Genomic DNA, 17,897 nt, shown 5'->3' with positions numbered 1-17,897 from the left:
AAATGCTGCTTGGTTGTCTGGCAAGCATTGAAGTCTAATTTCCATGAATGTGCATGGACCCTCTTGGACTATTTATACTTTAGTTGTTTCTTATGTGCTGTTCTTAGAAATAACAAGATGTTCACAAGCTGACCTCTTTCCAATGAGACCCAATCCATGTTGTGTTAGATATGATCTGAGTCACATGAGCCCACAACCACATGAATTTAAAGATGTGGTGTCATTCTTTAGGGAAAAAAAGGAAACACCAGAATTATGCAACTGTGGCTGATTAATGAGGCAACGCAGGACTCCTCTCAAACTTTCTACCTGTCTGGGCAAGGCCAGCGGAGCCACAGGGAGGACTGTGGAGAGTGAAAGCAGGGAAATTCTGTAAAGGTGGCTGAAACCAGGTAGAATGAAACTACAGGGACCTGGTGGTTTCCTGTCTCCTTTTCTACAGTGAACCACTAAGCTATTGCGTACACGCAGTGTTTGTTCCTGTTGTTGGGTTTATTGCAACACTAATGCATTTTCCACACAAGTGGGGGAGTGTTATATCACAGGGGGTTCACCCAAACCATTAGTGCATTTGCCTGTGATATGTGCCCATTTCACAAAAATGCTGTTGGTGACAAAATGGAAAATTGACAGGACACTTTTCCTTAAACATCTAGGTTATTCCATCACGATTACTAAAAGGACTTACTGCTTTCATTATTTTATAATATAAATATAATTTGAACCTGCGTTTGACCAAGGAGTGTCGCAGCAATATTTAAAGTCAACCTCCAGCTTTACAGTTTTGAAAAGAGATCTGTCCATAAGGCTTTCTGCTTTACAAAGATTTGGGTTTACACATATCGTTTATGTTTTCATTTATTAGAAAGCCTAGCATTAGTCTTAGAAAACTAATGCCAGACTATTAGTGTGACACTGTTACTGTTCCCAGGCCTGTATATACTAAGCAGTGACGAATAAAAAAAAAAAAATAAAATAAAACAGCATGTAAATTAGTAAATGGCTGTACATGTTATACATTACTATGCCAAAAGTAAAGCAATGTTCAACTTGACAACAGCCATTGGAGTTGGCTGTTGTCAACTCCAATGGCTGTGCACAGTGTTGCATAACGTGTGTGTAACATTTGTTTGTACTACCACCATGTGGCAACTGCCTGAAACACTGAGGGACCAAACACAGACACACCACATACAATGCAGCCCTGTATATCATTTGAAATGTCTAGATTTGACAGGAGCCCTATGTATTATAGTCACTGAATATTAAATGTGCACTGAGGCCATTTATATTTATACATATATTATTCTGTTTCTGTAGGCACATTAATAGGATAGTGCTATTGCAGTCTATACAAGAAGACTGCAATAGCACAACAAGTCATAAAGTCTCTTAAATGTTGAAACCAACAAAAATGAAATATTGTCACGGTTATTCTGCTACTGTGGTAGTGTTGCCAGACAATTTCTATAGGGAGATAGAATTCCCCATGCTGGAGATGGGAATGCTTTCAAGGCATAACCCTATCCTTTTGTGGAAAAACATAATAAAAATTGTCTGTGGGTCTTGGTATTAGACAAATCAACCTGAGACAAACAACATTATATAACCTTTTTTTCTGTGCCATTATTTATTTAGCACAAATGAAGCCAAACAGAAAAACACATGTGAGCTATACTACCAATAACTTGCATTCCACCTTTAGCAGCAATAACTTAAAGAAATAGTTTCTTGTATGACTTTATCAGTCTGTCACATTATTGTGAAGGAATTTTGGTGCATTCATCTTTACTGTGGCTGCAAAAAAAAAAAAACCCAAATCATCACTCGTCCACCACCGTGCTTGACAGTGTGTATCAGTTGTTGTTTTTGGTTTTCATCAGACATGAAGGTGAGCATTAGGACCACTCCATGTTGGTCTCATCTGTCTATAGGACATTGTTCCACAAGTGTTGTTCTTTGTTTAGATGCAGTCATGCTTCCCTGTGCTTTTTAGACAGAAGAGTCTTCTCCTGGTAACCCTTCAAACAAACTGTACTTGTTCAGTCTTCTTCTAATTGTGCTGTCACATTAACACTGAGCATGCTCAGTGAGGTCTGTATATAGGCTCTGACATGTAACTTCTGGGTTTTTTGTATTTCTCTGATCTTGGGATACATTTGTAGGGAAATCCACTCCTCAATGTTTTCCACTTGTAAATAATCTTTCTCAGATTAGAACTGTAAAACATTGAACTCCAAATAGTTTAAAATGGTTTTATAAGTCTTTCCAAATTGATGTGCAGCTGCTTCTCTAACACCATTGTCTTTCTCTCTTGTCATTGTGTTAACACACACCTGAATGCTCCAGAGCAGCAAACTGCCAAAACATCTGTTTTTACAGAGGTCTGTACACCTACTACAGCACCTGCTGCAGCTCAACTAATGAAATCTTATTGAAGCTGTAAGGGGGGAGTTATTATTGAACACATCATTATTTTCTTTTTGCTAAATAAATGATGGCACAGTAAAAAAAATATTTTCAATCATCTGACGATGTACTTGACCAAATAAAATTAGATGTTTTTTTATTGAAATAGATGGTACTAACTTTTGAACATGACACTGTGAATGTTCACTTTATTAGGTCCACCTGTTCATGGAGAAGATGACCTTGGAACACTTTGGGCCCCTAAGTGCGAACTGAGCTTGGTTTAAAGGCTATGACCTACCTGAGTATTGTTGCTAACCATGTCCATGTCCACTCTGTGAGAGCTCAGACTGCTTTCTTGAACAATGGATGATGAAGAACATCTTTGAGACAGCGTGGAGGGCTGTTCTCAAATCAAAAAGGGGTCCAACCTGATACAAGGTGTGTCAAAAAAGTGGCATTTCTTTCTTTTAAGAGATGAACCGACTCTAGGGCGCCCTCTAGACGAATTGCAGCCGATTTCGATACATTGCCAGGAGTATGAAGGAGCATGGATTTACTAAAACAGGCCTCTTCTGGTGAGCTTTGTCCATTTTACCGTAAGTTTAAAACCCATTGCTCACTAACGATTGTGGCAAGATTCCACTATAGTAAATGTTGGATAAATATACTGATACCATTCACTTCATCCTGGCGTTTTGCTTTCGTTCTGTAAAATATTGTCAGAAATGGCAAAACATGTCATATCGCTCTGTATGTGTACATAAAATAGGCGCGACGGTCTTTTATGTATATTACGGTTAATGTGCCGGGGAGTGACGATGGACAGCCAGGCAGACACAATGGAACTGCAGTGATCATGTAAATAGCAGGCTCTTGTTCCTGCAGCTCACACAAAGCGTGGTTTAATGACGCTCAAATCAATGCAATGTTTTCGTGTTGTTTGTCCTTGGGTTGCTAGCAGTTAGCTGTGGTGTTGCTTTGCTCTCGGGAAAATTCTCGGTCAGATAGAGAGCAAACTCCCGGTGCACGTTTAGCCAGCTAGCTAGCTAAGCGCCTGGTAGGGCTCTTCTACTGGGATTGGATGTGTTTCATCAGCTGCCCAGCTAATTTGCACTATGGAGTTTCCTTTTGATATTAACCAGCTATTCTCTGAGAGGGTCTCCATCTTGGACCAGACCCTTGTTGCAGGTCGCAAATCTGCAGGGAGGTAAGTGAATCATTTTTATTTCTTTGTTGTTACATTTGTATCTGCTAGCATACAGAATGGACACATTAAATTAAATACAGTGTTAGAGTCTAGCAGAAGAAAAAAGTAATTAATGCACATGTTGTAACAGTAAAAATAATAGGACAGTTTTTAGGAAATAGGTGTGTCTCAGTGTGTGTGTGTGTGTGTCAACAAGTTTACTGAGGGCTGCTGTAACATATATACCAGGAGCAGGGAAACACCCTAAGCAGACTAACAGCTACAAACAAGGGGCACTCAGAGGTCTGTATGTACAGTAGTTGTTATGCAAGACAGAGGTGGACTGACTGACTGTGCTGCACATATAGTTCAGATCTCCTTGTCTGACATGAATGCCTCTCGAGCTTCTGCTTATCAAATCCTGTGCTGCTCTGATGTTTGTCTTTTTAGACCAGATCTTCAAGAGCAAATAGCCACAGTTATTGATGGACTCGGGAAAGCCTCAGCAAAGGTGAGTGAGTGTGAAATCAGCCTGTCCAGTTAGGATCAACACTGATTATGAATCAATTTCAGCTGCTGTTGAGCAAATGGAACAGACAACAGGTGGAAATGAGGCAGTGATCAAGACAGCCCCTATAAAGGAGAGGTTCTGCAGGTGCTCACCACAGACCATTTCTCTGCTCTCATCCTTTCTGCCTGATGCTTGATCACTTTTGCATTTTGTCAGCTGTGGCAAGAAGGGTTGCTGTGTCTGTCAGCACAGTGTCCAGAGCATGGAGGAGACACTAGGAGACGTGGAGGGGGCCAGCACTGCCAGAGCCCTGCAACATGACCTCCAGCAGGCCACTAATATGCATGTTTCTACTCAAACTCAGAAACAGACTCCATGAGGGTGGTATGAGGGCCCGACGTCCACATGGGGCTTGTTCTTACAGCACTGTGAGGGCGATTAGCATGGCAAGTGTCTCAGCAGTTCCTGCATGATGAAGGCATTGATGCTATGGACTGGCCTGTCTGTTCCCTAGACCTGAATATAATCGAGCACATCTGGTACATCATGTCTTGTTCCATCCACCAACTCCACATTGCACCACGTTGACTGATGCTTTAATCCCGGTCTGGGAGGAGATCCCATGACCAGGCGTTGTAGGGAGGACGTACAGGCACGTGGAGGCCACACACACTCAGGATCTGTCTGTAATATGGTTTTCCACTTTTATTTTGAGTATGGTTCCAAATCCAGACATCCATGGGATAATAATTTTAATTTACATTGATCATTTCTATGTTATTTTGTTCTCAACGTATTCCACTATGTAATGAATGAAGACTTTAAGCAGTGTATAGCAGACTGATTAGCCTGTAATTTTAGGATTATGTGAACAAATATGTACATTTTAAATTACTACGAGCTTTTAAATACAAAAAATGACCTTAATACCTGACAGTTCTTATTAACTTTATACAGTTTGCTTAGCTGATCTGCGTGTGTCAGTGCACAGCCACTAAAGCTCACATGCTGTTAAACACCATGTGGTAAGTTTGAAAGCTTTGGGGGCAAAAAGCCATTAAGCAGACCTTGTGTTGATGTTGCATTGACTTGTATAAGTTTCAACAATGAAATGTGATATTTTGGCTGGTTGAGGAGTTTGTTGATTGAGATTACACAAAACCTAAAGTATCAATGCTAGAATTTAAAACATCCTTTTGACTCCGTGACATTACACTTTGCATCTTTAACAATGTCCATACTGTCTCCCCTCAGGCCCAGCAGCTCCCAGCACCTATAACAAGTGCTTCTAAGCTACAGTCCCAGAGGCATCAGATCTACCTGCTCAAAGATGGAGAGCACAGCGGGTACATGTCCTTTTCTCAGCTTACACTGATTACACACCCACACACACAACTTTGGCCTGGCTGTGCCGGTAATCTTCAGCTAGACCAACTAGGCCTACTGAGTCATCCTGAGAATACAGAGCATGTACTGTAGTGTTGAAAAAGACGCTGTGTTATATTCAGGTTTCACATCATCCTAATGAAAAGGTTGGTTGTTGGCTGTATGTCTTAATCATCGCTGTTTTTATTCTCCTGCAAATTGTCTATCCTGCATACAGAGGGCGTGGTGTGGCCGTGGGATTTCTGAAAGTTGGCTACAAGAAGTTATTTCTGCTTGTGAGTCAAGTTTTTCTAATTCTCTCCTAGTTCCTCCTTTGACTATAATTCCACATGTTTTTGTTTGTCTATTGAACCTGCTCAGTCATGTGTGTTGTGTTTCCTCCCCAGGACCGGCAGGGCGCGCACATAGAGGCAGAGCCATTGTGTGTTTTGGATTTCTACATTGCAGAGAACTTGCAGCGACATGGCTATGGGCTGGAGCTGTTTGATTTCATGTTGCAGGTAAAACATTCCTCATAAATTGCTGGTGTCGTAAAGATTGCTGTTAAGGTCACCTCACGAGACTCAACAAGAGCCTGTCTGTGGGCTCGGTTGTTTGACAATACAAAGTTTGTGATAAAACACAGACATAAAGATTGTTGTTACTTCACAGACATTTTGCCTGTTAAAGCTGTTATCCACAATCACAGACCAGTTTGTTTGAGGCCCACAATAATAGAGATATTTGAATAGTGTATACATTGTCCCAGCTCTGACACCAGTGTACCTTTAAATATGAGGAAAGTGAGAAGCTGACAAGTTTGTATCCTCACAGCACAGGATGAGCTCCTATACATGCACATGCAGGAGACCTCTTTTAGGTAGTTAGTCAGTAACCTTTATAGAATTTCAAACTTGTCAACAGATTATAGTCACAGATAACCACTTTTTATTTGTCAGTAACTGCATGTTTTTCCTTCTCTACTGTAGCACAAGAACTTAGAGCCAGTGCTGATGGCTTATGACAGGCCCTCGCCCAAATTCCTGTCTTTCCTGGCAAAACATTACTGCCTGACACAGAGCGTTCCTCAGGTACAGGATTTCTTCATCACTCTGCCATTGTGTGAATACTGTGCTCAGTACATAGACAACAAATGTATAAATAAAATGCATTTTTCATTATTATGTTTTTATTATAGTATAACCACCTGCTCCCACCAATCAGTGGGTATTTCTGCAGGAAGCCTGCCATATTAACCCACATATTTTTTTATGATAGCCCATAAAGGGCAAGCTAAAGGACACCCTGTCTAGTCCAGGTTCTTCTATTAATATGCACAACAGGAAATTCTGGGCATCCCCTACCCTCCTCTTTCTGCTGCAATTTTTGAGACTGTTTGGACAAAGACCGAGTTATCTAAAAGACAACGTAAACAGATTCTTTTTATATACAGTATAAAGAAGAATTGAGGTAAGAAAATGCCTGCCTGACTCTGTTTCTGAATAAAAAACAACAGTCCCCGTGTACTAAACAGTACACTGCATGCCTGCTCTGACAGGCATGCAGTGTACTGTTTATGAAGTGCTCTGTGTTGTAGTGAAATAAAGATATACAAACTGGGTGAAACTGTGTGCACAAAAGCACACAGTCATTTCTTTCACAGCAAAGATGCTGTGGCCCATGCAGGCTTTTAAATGTGTCCCCAGTGATACACTGCACGCCTACAATTTAGAGGAAATAATAACGACTGAGGTCATCCCATCAGGAAAAGAAAACGCACTGCTAAAAACAGATTAAGCTGCTGATTGTGTTCTTGGAAATAGTTCTTAGATAAGGTCAACTCAAACCTGTTCATCTGGTTTGCTGTTGGTAGTTGACACACACACACTACAGTAGGAAAAAGATTTTTCTAAGAAAGTTTTTTTTTTCTTCTTTTGGTCATCACTTGTTTCTCATCCGCAACAAAAAAAAACAGTGCGCCAAGGAATATTATGTGTTCCCACACTGAATACAGACTTCAAACTTTAGTGATGCTGTCTTTATTTTTATTCTGCGTAGGTCAATAACTTTGTGGTGTTTGAGGGCTTCTTCCACAACAAAACAGGTAACTTTTCTACCACTCTGATCCTATGCATGATTTTTTTTTGTGAAAGGGGTTCCATAGTTGTTGTAACATGAGTGATGAGGAGTGGCCAGGTGGGTGGCTTTAAACCGACTGGCTGAACCTGTAGTGGGTTAGCATTCTTAGTATATCAACACTAAATCAGCCTATCTTTGTTTTGGAAACGAGACAATGCGGTCCCAGAACAACAACAACGTTTGTTTAATAACATTGTGCATGCTACAGCTTTAAATACACTCATGACAAATGTATCCTTTTTGTTACATGCAACATAAGTCTTGGTGGAAGCAAAAAAAAAAAATCCCCTCATTAGAGAAATGTAAGCTTAAATAGGGCGTCAGACCCAGAAGAGTGCTGTTATGTTTTTCATTCCAGTTCCAAAATGTTTTGTTTCACCAAACTCTCCCAGGCTCACCCTCCTCTCCTCTGACGGATCAGAGGATGTACGGCTTTTTGTAAGGACTTTTCTATCTCTTTTCTTTTCTCCCCTCCCAGCATCACTCTCTCTTTTCCTTTGTCAAATAATTAGTTCCATATTATTCATTTGATGCTCTTGGTCTTAATTATTTTCCTTCTTTTTTTCCACCAGTTTAAGTTCCTCCCCATTACCTCTACCTATATACATTTTAGGTACAATACCCTCTAAGTCATGCATTGTGTGTCATGTCATATAGTGAACCTATCAGTTGTCAGCGAACTGCAGTATCCACACAAATCCACAACCTTTTAGACCCCCTCAGATCCCCACAGACCACCTGATTGTCAAGACAATGCCTGTTTCTTCAGCCTCTAATGTCACTAAATGTTTCAGTTGTTGTTGTAAAAGGTGTTTCGTTGTCAAGACTATAAGCAAGAAGACTGGACTACTTTATAGTGCAAAACTGGAACAGGTGTCGCTCTTCCAGCAAAGTACAGAAGAGTCTGTTTCTGCATGCAGCTTATAGAACAAGGCTAATTCAAAGCCCATTCAAAGTCCCTGCAGGGTACACCCACAGTCTATCATTTAATATGTCCTGGAATAGAAGCTTAAAGCAGAAAATAGGACAGACTTCAAGGCAGGATAGAAAGGATACCACACTAAATAAAGAGAGCTGAAGTCATCCCCTATGTATCAAATGTTTTAATTCAGGTTTATTTGTATAGGATCAGAATGGTCTCTAGGCAATCTATAGAAATGCAGAGCCTGTCCCCTGAGCATGCAGTTAAAGCAACAGTAGCAAGGAGAAATCCCCCTTTAACAGAAAGAAACCTTGAGCAAGCCTAGGTTCATACGAGGGCACCAGGTAAAATAGGAGAAGAGGAAGGAAATGGCACAGAGAGAAAGAGGAAAGCATACATGCAGTATGTTATATATATACGTGCATGAGTTACAATGTAAAAAAAAAACAGAGCTGACATTTAAAATATTAAAACTAATTGTAGTACAGTTTAGTGAGCATACTGTTTGTTTGTGTGCCAGGTTACAGGTTACGGATTTCTGTAAAAAAACAAGCAAAGGTCTGTATCTGAAATCAATGATGTAGTTATTTATGACAGCTGACTGCAGATTAGCAAATAATAAACTTATAAAAGCATCACAACACTGTTTACTTAAAATGGAAGTGTGTAGACAATAAACATTGGGCAAGTCAGTGAGCCCGGGCTCTAGGTCAGCGAACAGAGAGCGCAGAGACAAACAAGCACAAGACTATGGTATTAGTAGCCGTAGCATTTGGACCCATAACCTCGTTTTGTCACTCCCCTTAGTTGCTTCATCAGTTCTGCTGTTGCTGTTGCTGTGTTGGGGGTTCTGTGTTTTATGTGTTTAGGACCTCTGTGGGTAGATCTCTAGTGAAACTCACACAACTACACTGCCTTTTGTTGGTTGAACAATAGCACAAAACTGCCATGGGGCCATATCCATTGTTGGGTTGGCACAATGTTGTAAACACCTGTTCACAAGTCAGTCCTTGCATCTAAGAGGTTTTCGTGAGAGGTTTTACTTTCACATGGTGATAACAATGTGTAGTTCACTAGAAGCCGACTATTATAGCTGATGATTGTCCTGTGAGTTTCACTAAAGATCCACCCACAGAAGTCATAAGCTCATAAACTATAGACCACTGCAGTAGCAGAACCGATGAAGCTGCTTAGGGAAGTGGTAAAATATTATAATATACAAATTGTCCAGTTTGTTCAATTTTAATAATGAAACATCAGGATGAAGGAGTCTTCACAGACTATACATCAGATATGATGGTGCATTTTGGATCATGGAAGCAGAGGGAACACAAGTAGTTGCTGTTCGAATTACAAACCTTCATGATCACAGTGGCTAACCTCTGCAGTCACAACAACATCGATTTTCTTACTGCCCTGCTGTTGTAACATCTATTTCGGGGGCCGCCACAGTCCTTTGTCTGGTTTCTTCTGTTAAACTGGTTTAAGCTGCTTAAGGTTATCAGTGATGGTGCACACTAACACCTGATTAGAGTAGGTTTCAGACTCAGTTTACAGTAATTCAGATAAACTACTGCTGCTGATTGCTTTTTATTGCATTGGGTTATTTGCACCATTATAGGTTAGCAGGATGTGTGGTTCATTTGTTCAGTTACTCAAGGAGCTGTGCTGCATTATTCAGTGAGCCAGACAGATGACTAAAGTGATGCAGCCTGAAAGCAGTGGCAGGTGGTGGAAAAGCTAACATGTTCTTATTTGAGGAAGATAAAACTGGGGGCCAAAATGACAGAAAACAAGTGAATCTGATGCATGTTGTAAATGTAAGAACAATTAACACTATCAATGTGATTGAGGCTACCAGTCATTTTAACCTGCGCTCTGTGTGCCAAAGGCAAGTCATCTAGTTTGATTCAAAATTATGGAAACTGTATCTTTAGCCCATAAATCTACTTATAACAGAAGTTGAATGTTAATTCTGGTTATTTTAGATCATTCAGGAACCACTAAACAAAGACAACACTTCTGTTTAAAGTGTTGTCCATTGTGTTCTGTCTGTATGAGTTTAGTTTAGTTCCAGTTTTAAGGGAGCCAGACCATCAGCTGATTTTCACACAAAGCCTGAAAACAGACAAAGAGAATCTAACAAGATAAATGGAAATGCCTCTCTCACAGTGGTAATGTTAATGTTCATGAATCCACCATCAGGAGAACAATGAACTATTTAGGATTGTAAGGGAAAATACTGTATGTAGGGCATTGTGGTGAGTCCTTAGTTTAGGAATTTTATTGTGGTTATGGTTTTTGTAAGTTGTAATGCAAAGTAACTGGAGTTGCTTGAGTGAAGACATTCACTGGACCTGCCATGTTCGGTTGCTGGCTCTGATCTAAGTATGTTCTCCTACAGCGGCCCAGTTGAGAAAGGTTCCCCCAAAAAAGCTGGAAGGAGAGATCAAGCCCTACTCTCTAATGGAAAGGGAAGGTAAACAGTCATTAACCACATGGCAAAAGAGATAACACTTGTGTAACATTCATATAAATTAAAATAAAATCTGTAAGCAAGACTCCACAAATCATATGACTCAAATACTAAAGAACTAAATAAAGAAATAGGCTGGGTTGTACATGTCCCTCTGCAGTGGTACGTCAGGAGCAGAAGACTCTTCCTTGGCCGTTTGCACCTCCTCAGTCCCCCCAGCGATCGGTATCCTCCCAGTGCTCCCACTCCCTCAGCGTGGGATCGTCCCCCAGCAGAATGCCCCCACGGTTCGCCCAGTCAGCTTCCCCTGGGGGCAACAGGGACCAGAGCCCACAGTCACCTCACATCGATCGCTGCAGGGCAAGACGCGCCAGGTAAGAACTGACAGGTTTGGTCTCAAAAGAAATATCTGTATCTGTATCTGTATCTGGACTTGCCATCTTTAAAATACATTCTCATATTAAGGCCCAATTGGCACATTTAGATGTCTGCTGAGATGTTGGTGTCAGTGTGGAGAAACAAAACTTTCTTTAGAAAAAGATGTCTCGCCACAATGTACATTTTCAAATGTTATCACTATGCTGTCACTCAAGGCAGGATTAGTAAATTATCATTTGTTAGGAGTAGTTTGTGGTTTAGTCTCTGCCTAAGTTGAAAGTTAAGCTCAGCGCAATAAATAAAGAGTGCTGCCTCATGTATAAAGCTCTGCCTGAGCCAAGATGGAGTGTAAAACTTACATGAATAGAATAGAATAGAATACACTTTATTAGTCCCTTCAGGAAGGTCCCTCAGGGAAATTCGGGACTGACTTCTACCAGTCTGTTGGAATATCCTTTGATTATAATGTTGAGCATCAGCCACTGAAAAATCTGCCAGTACATATTCAATTGTGACAGGTGGAAAACGTCCTTACAAAATCACCTCTTTACTCTTCATATTGACAGAAAACTCGTTTCTAAATAACAACTGTGAATCGTGTTGTTTTTTGTTGTTTTTTTAAACCGTGAACAGCTGTTCAAGAAACATTTCATAGTCCATCCACTTATTTTTTAAGCAGTTATCTGATGGTGTGGGAGGGTTCCAGACAGACCCAGTAAGCCCATATGCACAGCGAGGGATAGTCTGAATAGTCCGCTTTACCTTTGTCAAGGCACAAGTGCAGCTAGGGCAACAAGGTCAGTGCCTGTCGTGGCAGCAACCCTTGAATATGGTGGTAGACACATCAGGTGTGGGAAGCCTTCAAGCTGAAGAATGAATCCTGTCAAACCTGGCTGGCTTGTGGGTAGGGCAGTTGATGGGCTGGCCAAGCAGGCAACAGTATCATCGGCAAAAAACTTGAGTTTGGGAGAGGTTTAGCTGTATTAATGGACAAAAGTTCTCTTCTAAGTGACGGAAGGGGTCAGCTTTGGTGACTTCAGGACCATGTCTCTCAATTGCTTTGGTCCTGTTGGCTTCATTCAGGGAAGTCCTTCAGCTCTTACTGGATTGGTTTGCAGCTGTGTGGGGACAAGTATACATGAAGTGGAGAAGATGACAGATGGATCAGTGTGGTGTCTGCACTCAATGATACACACACTGCTCTGGTCTGTTGTGACAGAACTGAGCAAAAAGGCAAGGCTCATGTTCTATGTTCTTACCCTCACCTATGGCCACCACCAGTAGGTAGAGATCTAAAGAATTAAATCTTAAATACATGCAGCTGAAATGAGTTTCCTGGTCAGATTCTTGAAGTAGCTTGGCGTAGACCTGCTGCTCCTCCGCATTGAGAGGAGCCAGCTGAGGTGGCTCGGGCCTGTTGATTAGGATGCCAGCTGGGTGCCTGCCCAGTCCTTCCAGCCATGAGAAGGCCGCAGGGTAGACCCTGAGCATGCCAGAAGGATTATATTTATTGGCTGGCCTGGGAACAGCTCCATATTCCTGTGGATGAGCTGGAGGTGGTGGCTGGGCTTCCCTGCTTAGGCTGCTGCTCTCACGACCTGACCCTGGACAAGTAGAAGTAAATGAATGTAGGATGGATGGATGGAAGTGTTACATGTAATAATGTTAGCTGCAGTTAAAAAATGAGGCGTCACAGTAACCAAGTAGTGTTCATAGAATTCTGCCTGATGTCAGTGCCATTTCTGCTCAGCCTGGCAGAGGGATGCTACATTCCTCTCATTAGTCACTTATTGTGTCCAGCACAAAGAGGCCTCACTCTCTCCTACTCATTGGTTCTGCTTGACCACTGCTTTCTAAACACTGTCTCTTTCTCTCTCTTTCCCTTCTTTTTTGTTTTGTTTCATTCCACTCCATTTATCTCCATTACCTCTTTGATTAATTTGGTGTCTCCTCCTTTTACTGCCATGACTGTGTGGTAATAAATAGTTCCCTTAATAGATCTCAGCTGGGTTTTCATTGACCAGCCTCTGACTGGCACTGTTGCCCCTTCCCTTTAAAGGAGTGGCATTTGCATCTGACTTTGATATATGGCCCGTTTCTGTAACTGAGAAAGGGAGATGACAATATGACTCAAACATGAAGCGAAGAACACACTCCCTTAGGTCTTTTAGTAATTATGTACCCAGCAGAGGAGACATGATGGCTCTGTGTTATCTGCTTGCCTTTTTTTAGAACCCATTAAAAATATCTGCCACAAAACTGCACGTGAGATGGTTTTTTTGTGTAACACACGTTTGGTATGCAAGTTAAGGCTGCATCCTCAATCTTATGTATTTGATTTTATTTATGCATTTTTTCTGTTTGTTATACTTTTAGTTGTGTGATTCAGTCTCAGTCAAGTCATTTTTATCCTGTGTTATTTTTTTCTGTTCTGTTACTCTGCTGTCCCCTGGCTTGTACCTCCATCCCCTCATGTTACCCCTGTCTTCTCTCTTTTCTACCCTGCTATCTTTTGGTTTGCTTCTCATCCTTCTTGCTGGCTGTTGCCATTTCTCTGGTAGCCAACAGGGTCTAGCTGCCAGATGCAGCCTCTACAGTCGGCACTTGGACAGCAGAGCTGTTGGACTGCTGAGCAGACAACTGCCAGGTAAGGTTTCACAAAATTGTTGAAAGCAATTAAAAACCTTTGTTACACTGATACATAGAAGTCACATATAATGGCCATATTATACTGGGTATATTGGGATTTGTTCAGGGCGCATCACATTTTTCCACTGATTCAAAGTCACACAGAATAGATGGCAAATTACAGCAAGGTCCCTTCTTTTTATAAGGAAACATTGTATTCTGCTTGTGTTATGATATTATGTAATGTAAGCTTCAGTTGCAGCCATTAGGAAAAATAACTACTTCACTGGTTGACGCTGGAGAACAAATGTCTTCCTATGCTAATGCTTTATACTTTTTTTGTATCTGGCTCTAGGTTATAAATGCAGGCTTGTTTTAATAAGTGGTGATCAATATTTCCTTAGTGGCTGGAGCATACTAAACAGCTATCAGATTGCAATATAGTACAATATAAATTAATAAATCAATACATTTAATAGATTCATATAGATACTGCAAATAAATCCCAGAGGATGTAAGGCTGTGGTTGTGTGTATGTTATACAGTTTACACCAATAATAATCTGACAGCTTTTCAAATACAAAGTACGGTACAGGACACACCTGTTTGTTAAGAGGGTTAATTTCCTGTTTTCTATAAACAAAACTGATATGACTCTCGAATAACATGTGGCCTAGAATGAAAAATGTGGAAACAAAATTAGCACACCTGTGTTGATGACAGCTTTGAATGTTATTGGCTTAACCAGCCCAGTGAGGTCATCAGCTGGAATGCTTTCAACTTAACAGGTGATTCTTCTTAGAAAAATAACTAAGAGAAAGATGTTCCCCTTACTTTGTGACAGGTTTTTATCGAATCAAAGCACTGCCCAAGTACGCACCTGTTAACTCTCAGTGGGGCCATCATTTGTATGTTGAAAATGTCAGTGCTCCAGACACACAACGGGTGTGAAGAAAAGAAATGAGGCTCAGCATATTGTACACTGTTGGAGGAGCTCCAGTTGGCAAGCTCATGAAGCTGGTTAAGAGAGGTGGAGGTTACTTTGAATCATTATTTTAGTCTTTTTAGCTCAGTAGTGAAGAAAAGCTTGAATGGTATCTCCAAATTTAACTTTTAATGAAAGTCACTGAGCTGTTTATCTCTTTTCAGGATTTATGATTTTGCAAAATGATTGCAGACTAAGTATCAATTTAATGAGCTATCTTGTTAAGGTGTTGCTGCCCTGGCTTTTAAAGGGTACATTCAGCCAAAGTGAAAGTCATTATCATTGGAAAAGATGCTCTGGGTTTCTCTCTCATAATAATATAGAGCCAATCTGAATTGAATACTTGAGCTAGGTTTAGTCCAGCCAGGCAGTTCTGCTCTCTTTCCTCATGTTTAAGTACCTTGTGCCTCCTCAGGTCTAAGACTAGAGGGGGATCAGCCATATGCACTGGGATACACAGACACACACAGGTTGGCCAGTATTCACATACCACAAAGCAGGTATTTATACTACAGCACCAGACATGTTTGATTGTATATCGCTGGGGAGCTTAACAGGCATAACAAGAAATGACTGACTCACCCTGGGTGCAGGCATGTGTGGATGAAACGGTTCATTATATATATTGTACACACTTAAAACAGTTGTTCAGATACTATGCAAAGATATACGCAGGTATCATTGTGATAGATCACTTAGATAGATCTGTCCGATTTTGAAGGCAAACATTACGGTACTTATTTCTCCCGCTAGCAAAGGTTGCAAAGGGTGGATCCTTCATGACCCAATGTATCCAAGACATGCCAGTGACATTTACATTTTTTTCTTTTTCCGAGGGCGCAGACGTAACAGACTCTGAAGGGAACAGTGAGAAGTCCACTTTTGTGGCAGCCTGAATTATGAATTACAATACTGCCACAGCTAAATTGTTAGACAGCAGTCAACACTAGCCTCTGACTGTACAGACATGTAAACATGTCCACCACCTGAGCTGAATGACAGGGAAAAATGTACATTTACAGGTGCAAATAGCAGCACATCAACCATCATGTCATCACTTAAGGGAAAAGGAGCAGTTATGGCCCTTGAATGTCACGTGGAATGACCAAAGAAGGGTTTTTTTTGTTATCTTATCTGAACTTTAACAGTATTGGTGTGTTTCAGTCACATGTCTGCACATAGGGTGCTTTTGCTGCAAAGTTTTATTTTGGTCCACAGTATCCCCTTCCAATAACTGATCTTGTGTTGTCATGCCCATTCATCCAGGCCTCTCTTGCTTCCACCTCTGCCTTCATTCAAGAAGAATGACTTCTGCAGCCAGACCTCCTTAGATAGCAGAGACACACACCTGGATACAGATGCTAATGCCTCTGGTACTGGAGAAGAGACTAATGTGATCAACCGTCCAAAATGTCCTGCAGGTAGCAGCCAGAGACCTATGATGGTGAAGGAGACTAACAGAGACAGTTATGGCTCCTGGACAGTGGGAGAGAACCTTTACACAGCCCAGTGGGTAAAACAGAAGCAACAATACAGGAGCACCCGCCCTTGGTGAATTTGGAGCTCCATTTGCAATGATTACCAAAGATGCTGCTGCTTTTAGAGAAGTATGTGCTGACTCAGTGTGACCTTCAGGTGTTGGGTAACCCTGAGACAAGGTTTCTGTCAGACTTCACTGGCCAAACTGTTCCAGGAAAAAGACACTTACGGTCTGTCTGGTTCAAAAAAGGGTACTGTAATGTCAGTCTTGGCTTGTCTCCAAGATAAGTCATGTGTCAACCAGTTCCTCGTATCTGGTTAACTGGTGCTTGCTGATTGTTGACTAGGGTGTCATATCTTCGGCCATCATGCACATACCTCTCTGGTGTGCGCAGAGCAGGAAGAGAGTGACAACCAGCCAATACTCTGCGCAGGGTCCACCCGGAGGATTGGGTGATGTTTTTAGCGTTTTATAGCTTCCACAGATGATTAATATTCTTCGTTCTAATGCGAAGCTGCCAAACCAATCGGTTGCTATCGGATTGTAAAGAGAAGTTACACTAATTTAACAAAAGTGCGTCAGAATGAAATCTCCTACCCTACCTTTAATGGTAGAATGTGTGCACCTGTAAGCAAACTCTAACCCATATATATGCACAATTTGGATACATAAGGAAACCAGTGATATATATTATCTGGTGAGGTGGTAAGTTGAGCCAGACCATAGAGACTGAATGTAAGGGCTCATTGAATAATGATGCCTCTCATGAAGGCAGTGTGTGTCAGGAAAGTCTGCCTTAATTATTCATCCTATTAAAACTCATCGTGTATGAGAGCCCACTGGCCGAACAAAAATAGAATCTGTGCTTTCTAATCTTTCTTCTCTCTTTCTCCTCCATGACAAACTATAGGCACTCGCTCATCAGCAGCTTATTTCTGTTTGGCAGTGTTCATGAGCTGCTTTGCATTGGTGATTTATGGTTAAATGTGGGTGTACAACATTTCCTGTTTTTATGCATTAGTACTTGTATAGATTCTACCCAATGTTTCAAAAGTGACCCCTAGACTCTTACAAATGGAAATCTGCTTCCTACTTATGCCATGTTTTGTGTTACTAAAGGGCAGGAGTGGTGGTGCATATTGTAATGTTTTACATTGCATTTCTATTGAAAATAAAAATAAAGTAAAACTGGTCTCTTTTTAAAGTGACGCAGATTAGGGCAGCTAGTTGGCTGCAGTGCTACCAGCTTACACATCACAAAGACTTATAAACATCCTCAGTGCAGCTTTGATCCTTCAGTGGTGCAGCAGCTACTCGCAAATGTTCCTCTTTGTTACAGAGGAAGAGATTACAGCTGCATCTGGAGGGAGTGGTCTGTCTAATTGGTGTTGTGTGGCCTGCAGAAGACATTAAAG

The 17,897-nt window shown here is 41.1% G+C and overlaps 1 protein-coding gene across 4 annotated transcripts; it reads left to right on the top strand.

Annotated features, from left to right (window-relative positions):
* Positions 1-3,241: 3,241 nt before the first annotated feature.
* On the top strand, positions 3,242-17,665 carry atat1 (alpha tubulin acetyltransferase 1). Of its 4 annotated transcripts, XM_028399231.1 has the most exons (12): positions 3,242-3,619; positions 4,049-4,109; positions 5,364-5,455; positions 5,713-5,770; positions 5,882-5,995; positions 6,464-6,565; positions 7,533-7,578; positions 10,940-11,014; positions 11,172-11,385; positions 13,951-14,036; positions 15,418-15,502; positions 16,269-17,665. In XM_028399231.1, exons 1-12 carry the CDS (start codon positions 3,528-3,530, stop codon positions 16,555-16,557), a joined length of 1,314 nt encoding a protein of 437 aa, XP_028255032.1. In that variant the 5' UTR covers positions 3,242-3,527; the 3' UTR covers positions 16,558-17,665. The 4 variants fall into 4 exon arrangements, with proteins under 4 accessions (XP_028255032.1, XP_028255034.1, XP_028255033.1 ...); XM_028399233.1 differs by lacking the exon at positions 15,418-15,502 and having other exon boundaries at positions 16,269-16,459; XM_028399232.1 differs by having other exon boundaries at positions 15,418-16,406.
* The last annotated feature ends 232 nt before the right edge of the window (positions 17,666-17,897 follow it).

The sequence above is a fragment of the Parambassis ranga genome, chromosome 2 (genome assembly GCF_900634625.1).
Source record: "Parambassis ranga chromosome 2, fParRan2.1, whole genome shotgun sequence".
In the NCBI taxonomy this organism is placed as follows: domain Eukaryota; kingdom Metazoa; phylum Chordata; class Actinopteri; family Ambassidae; genus Parambassis; species Parambassis ranga.
The sequence above is the reverse complement of the archived record's forward strand: the minus strand, read 5'-3'. Positions and strand labels throughout refer to the sequence as shown.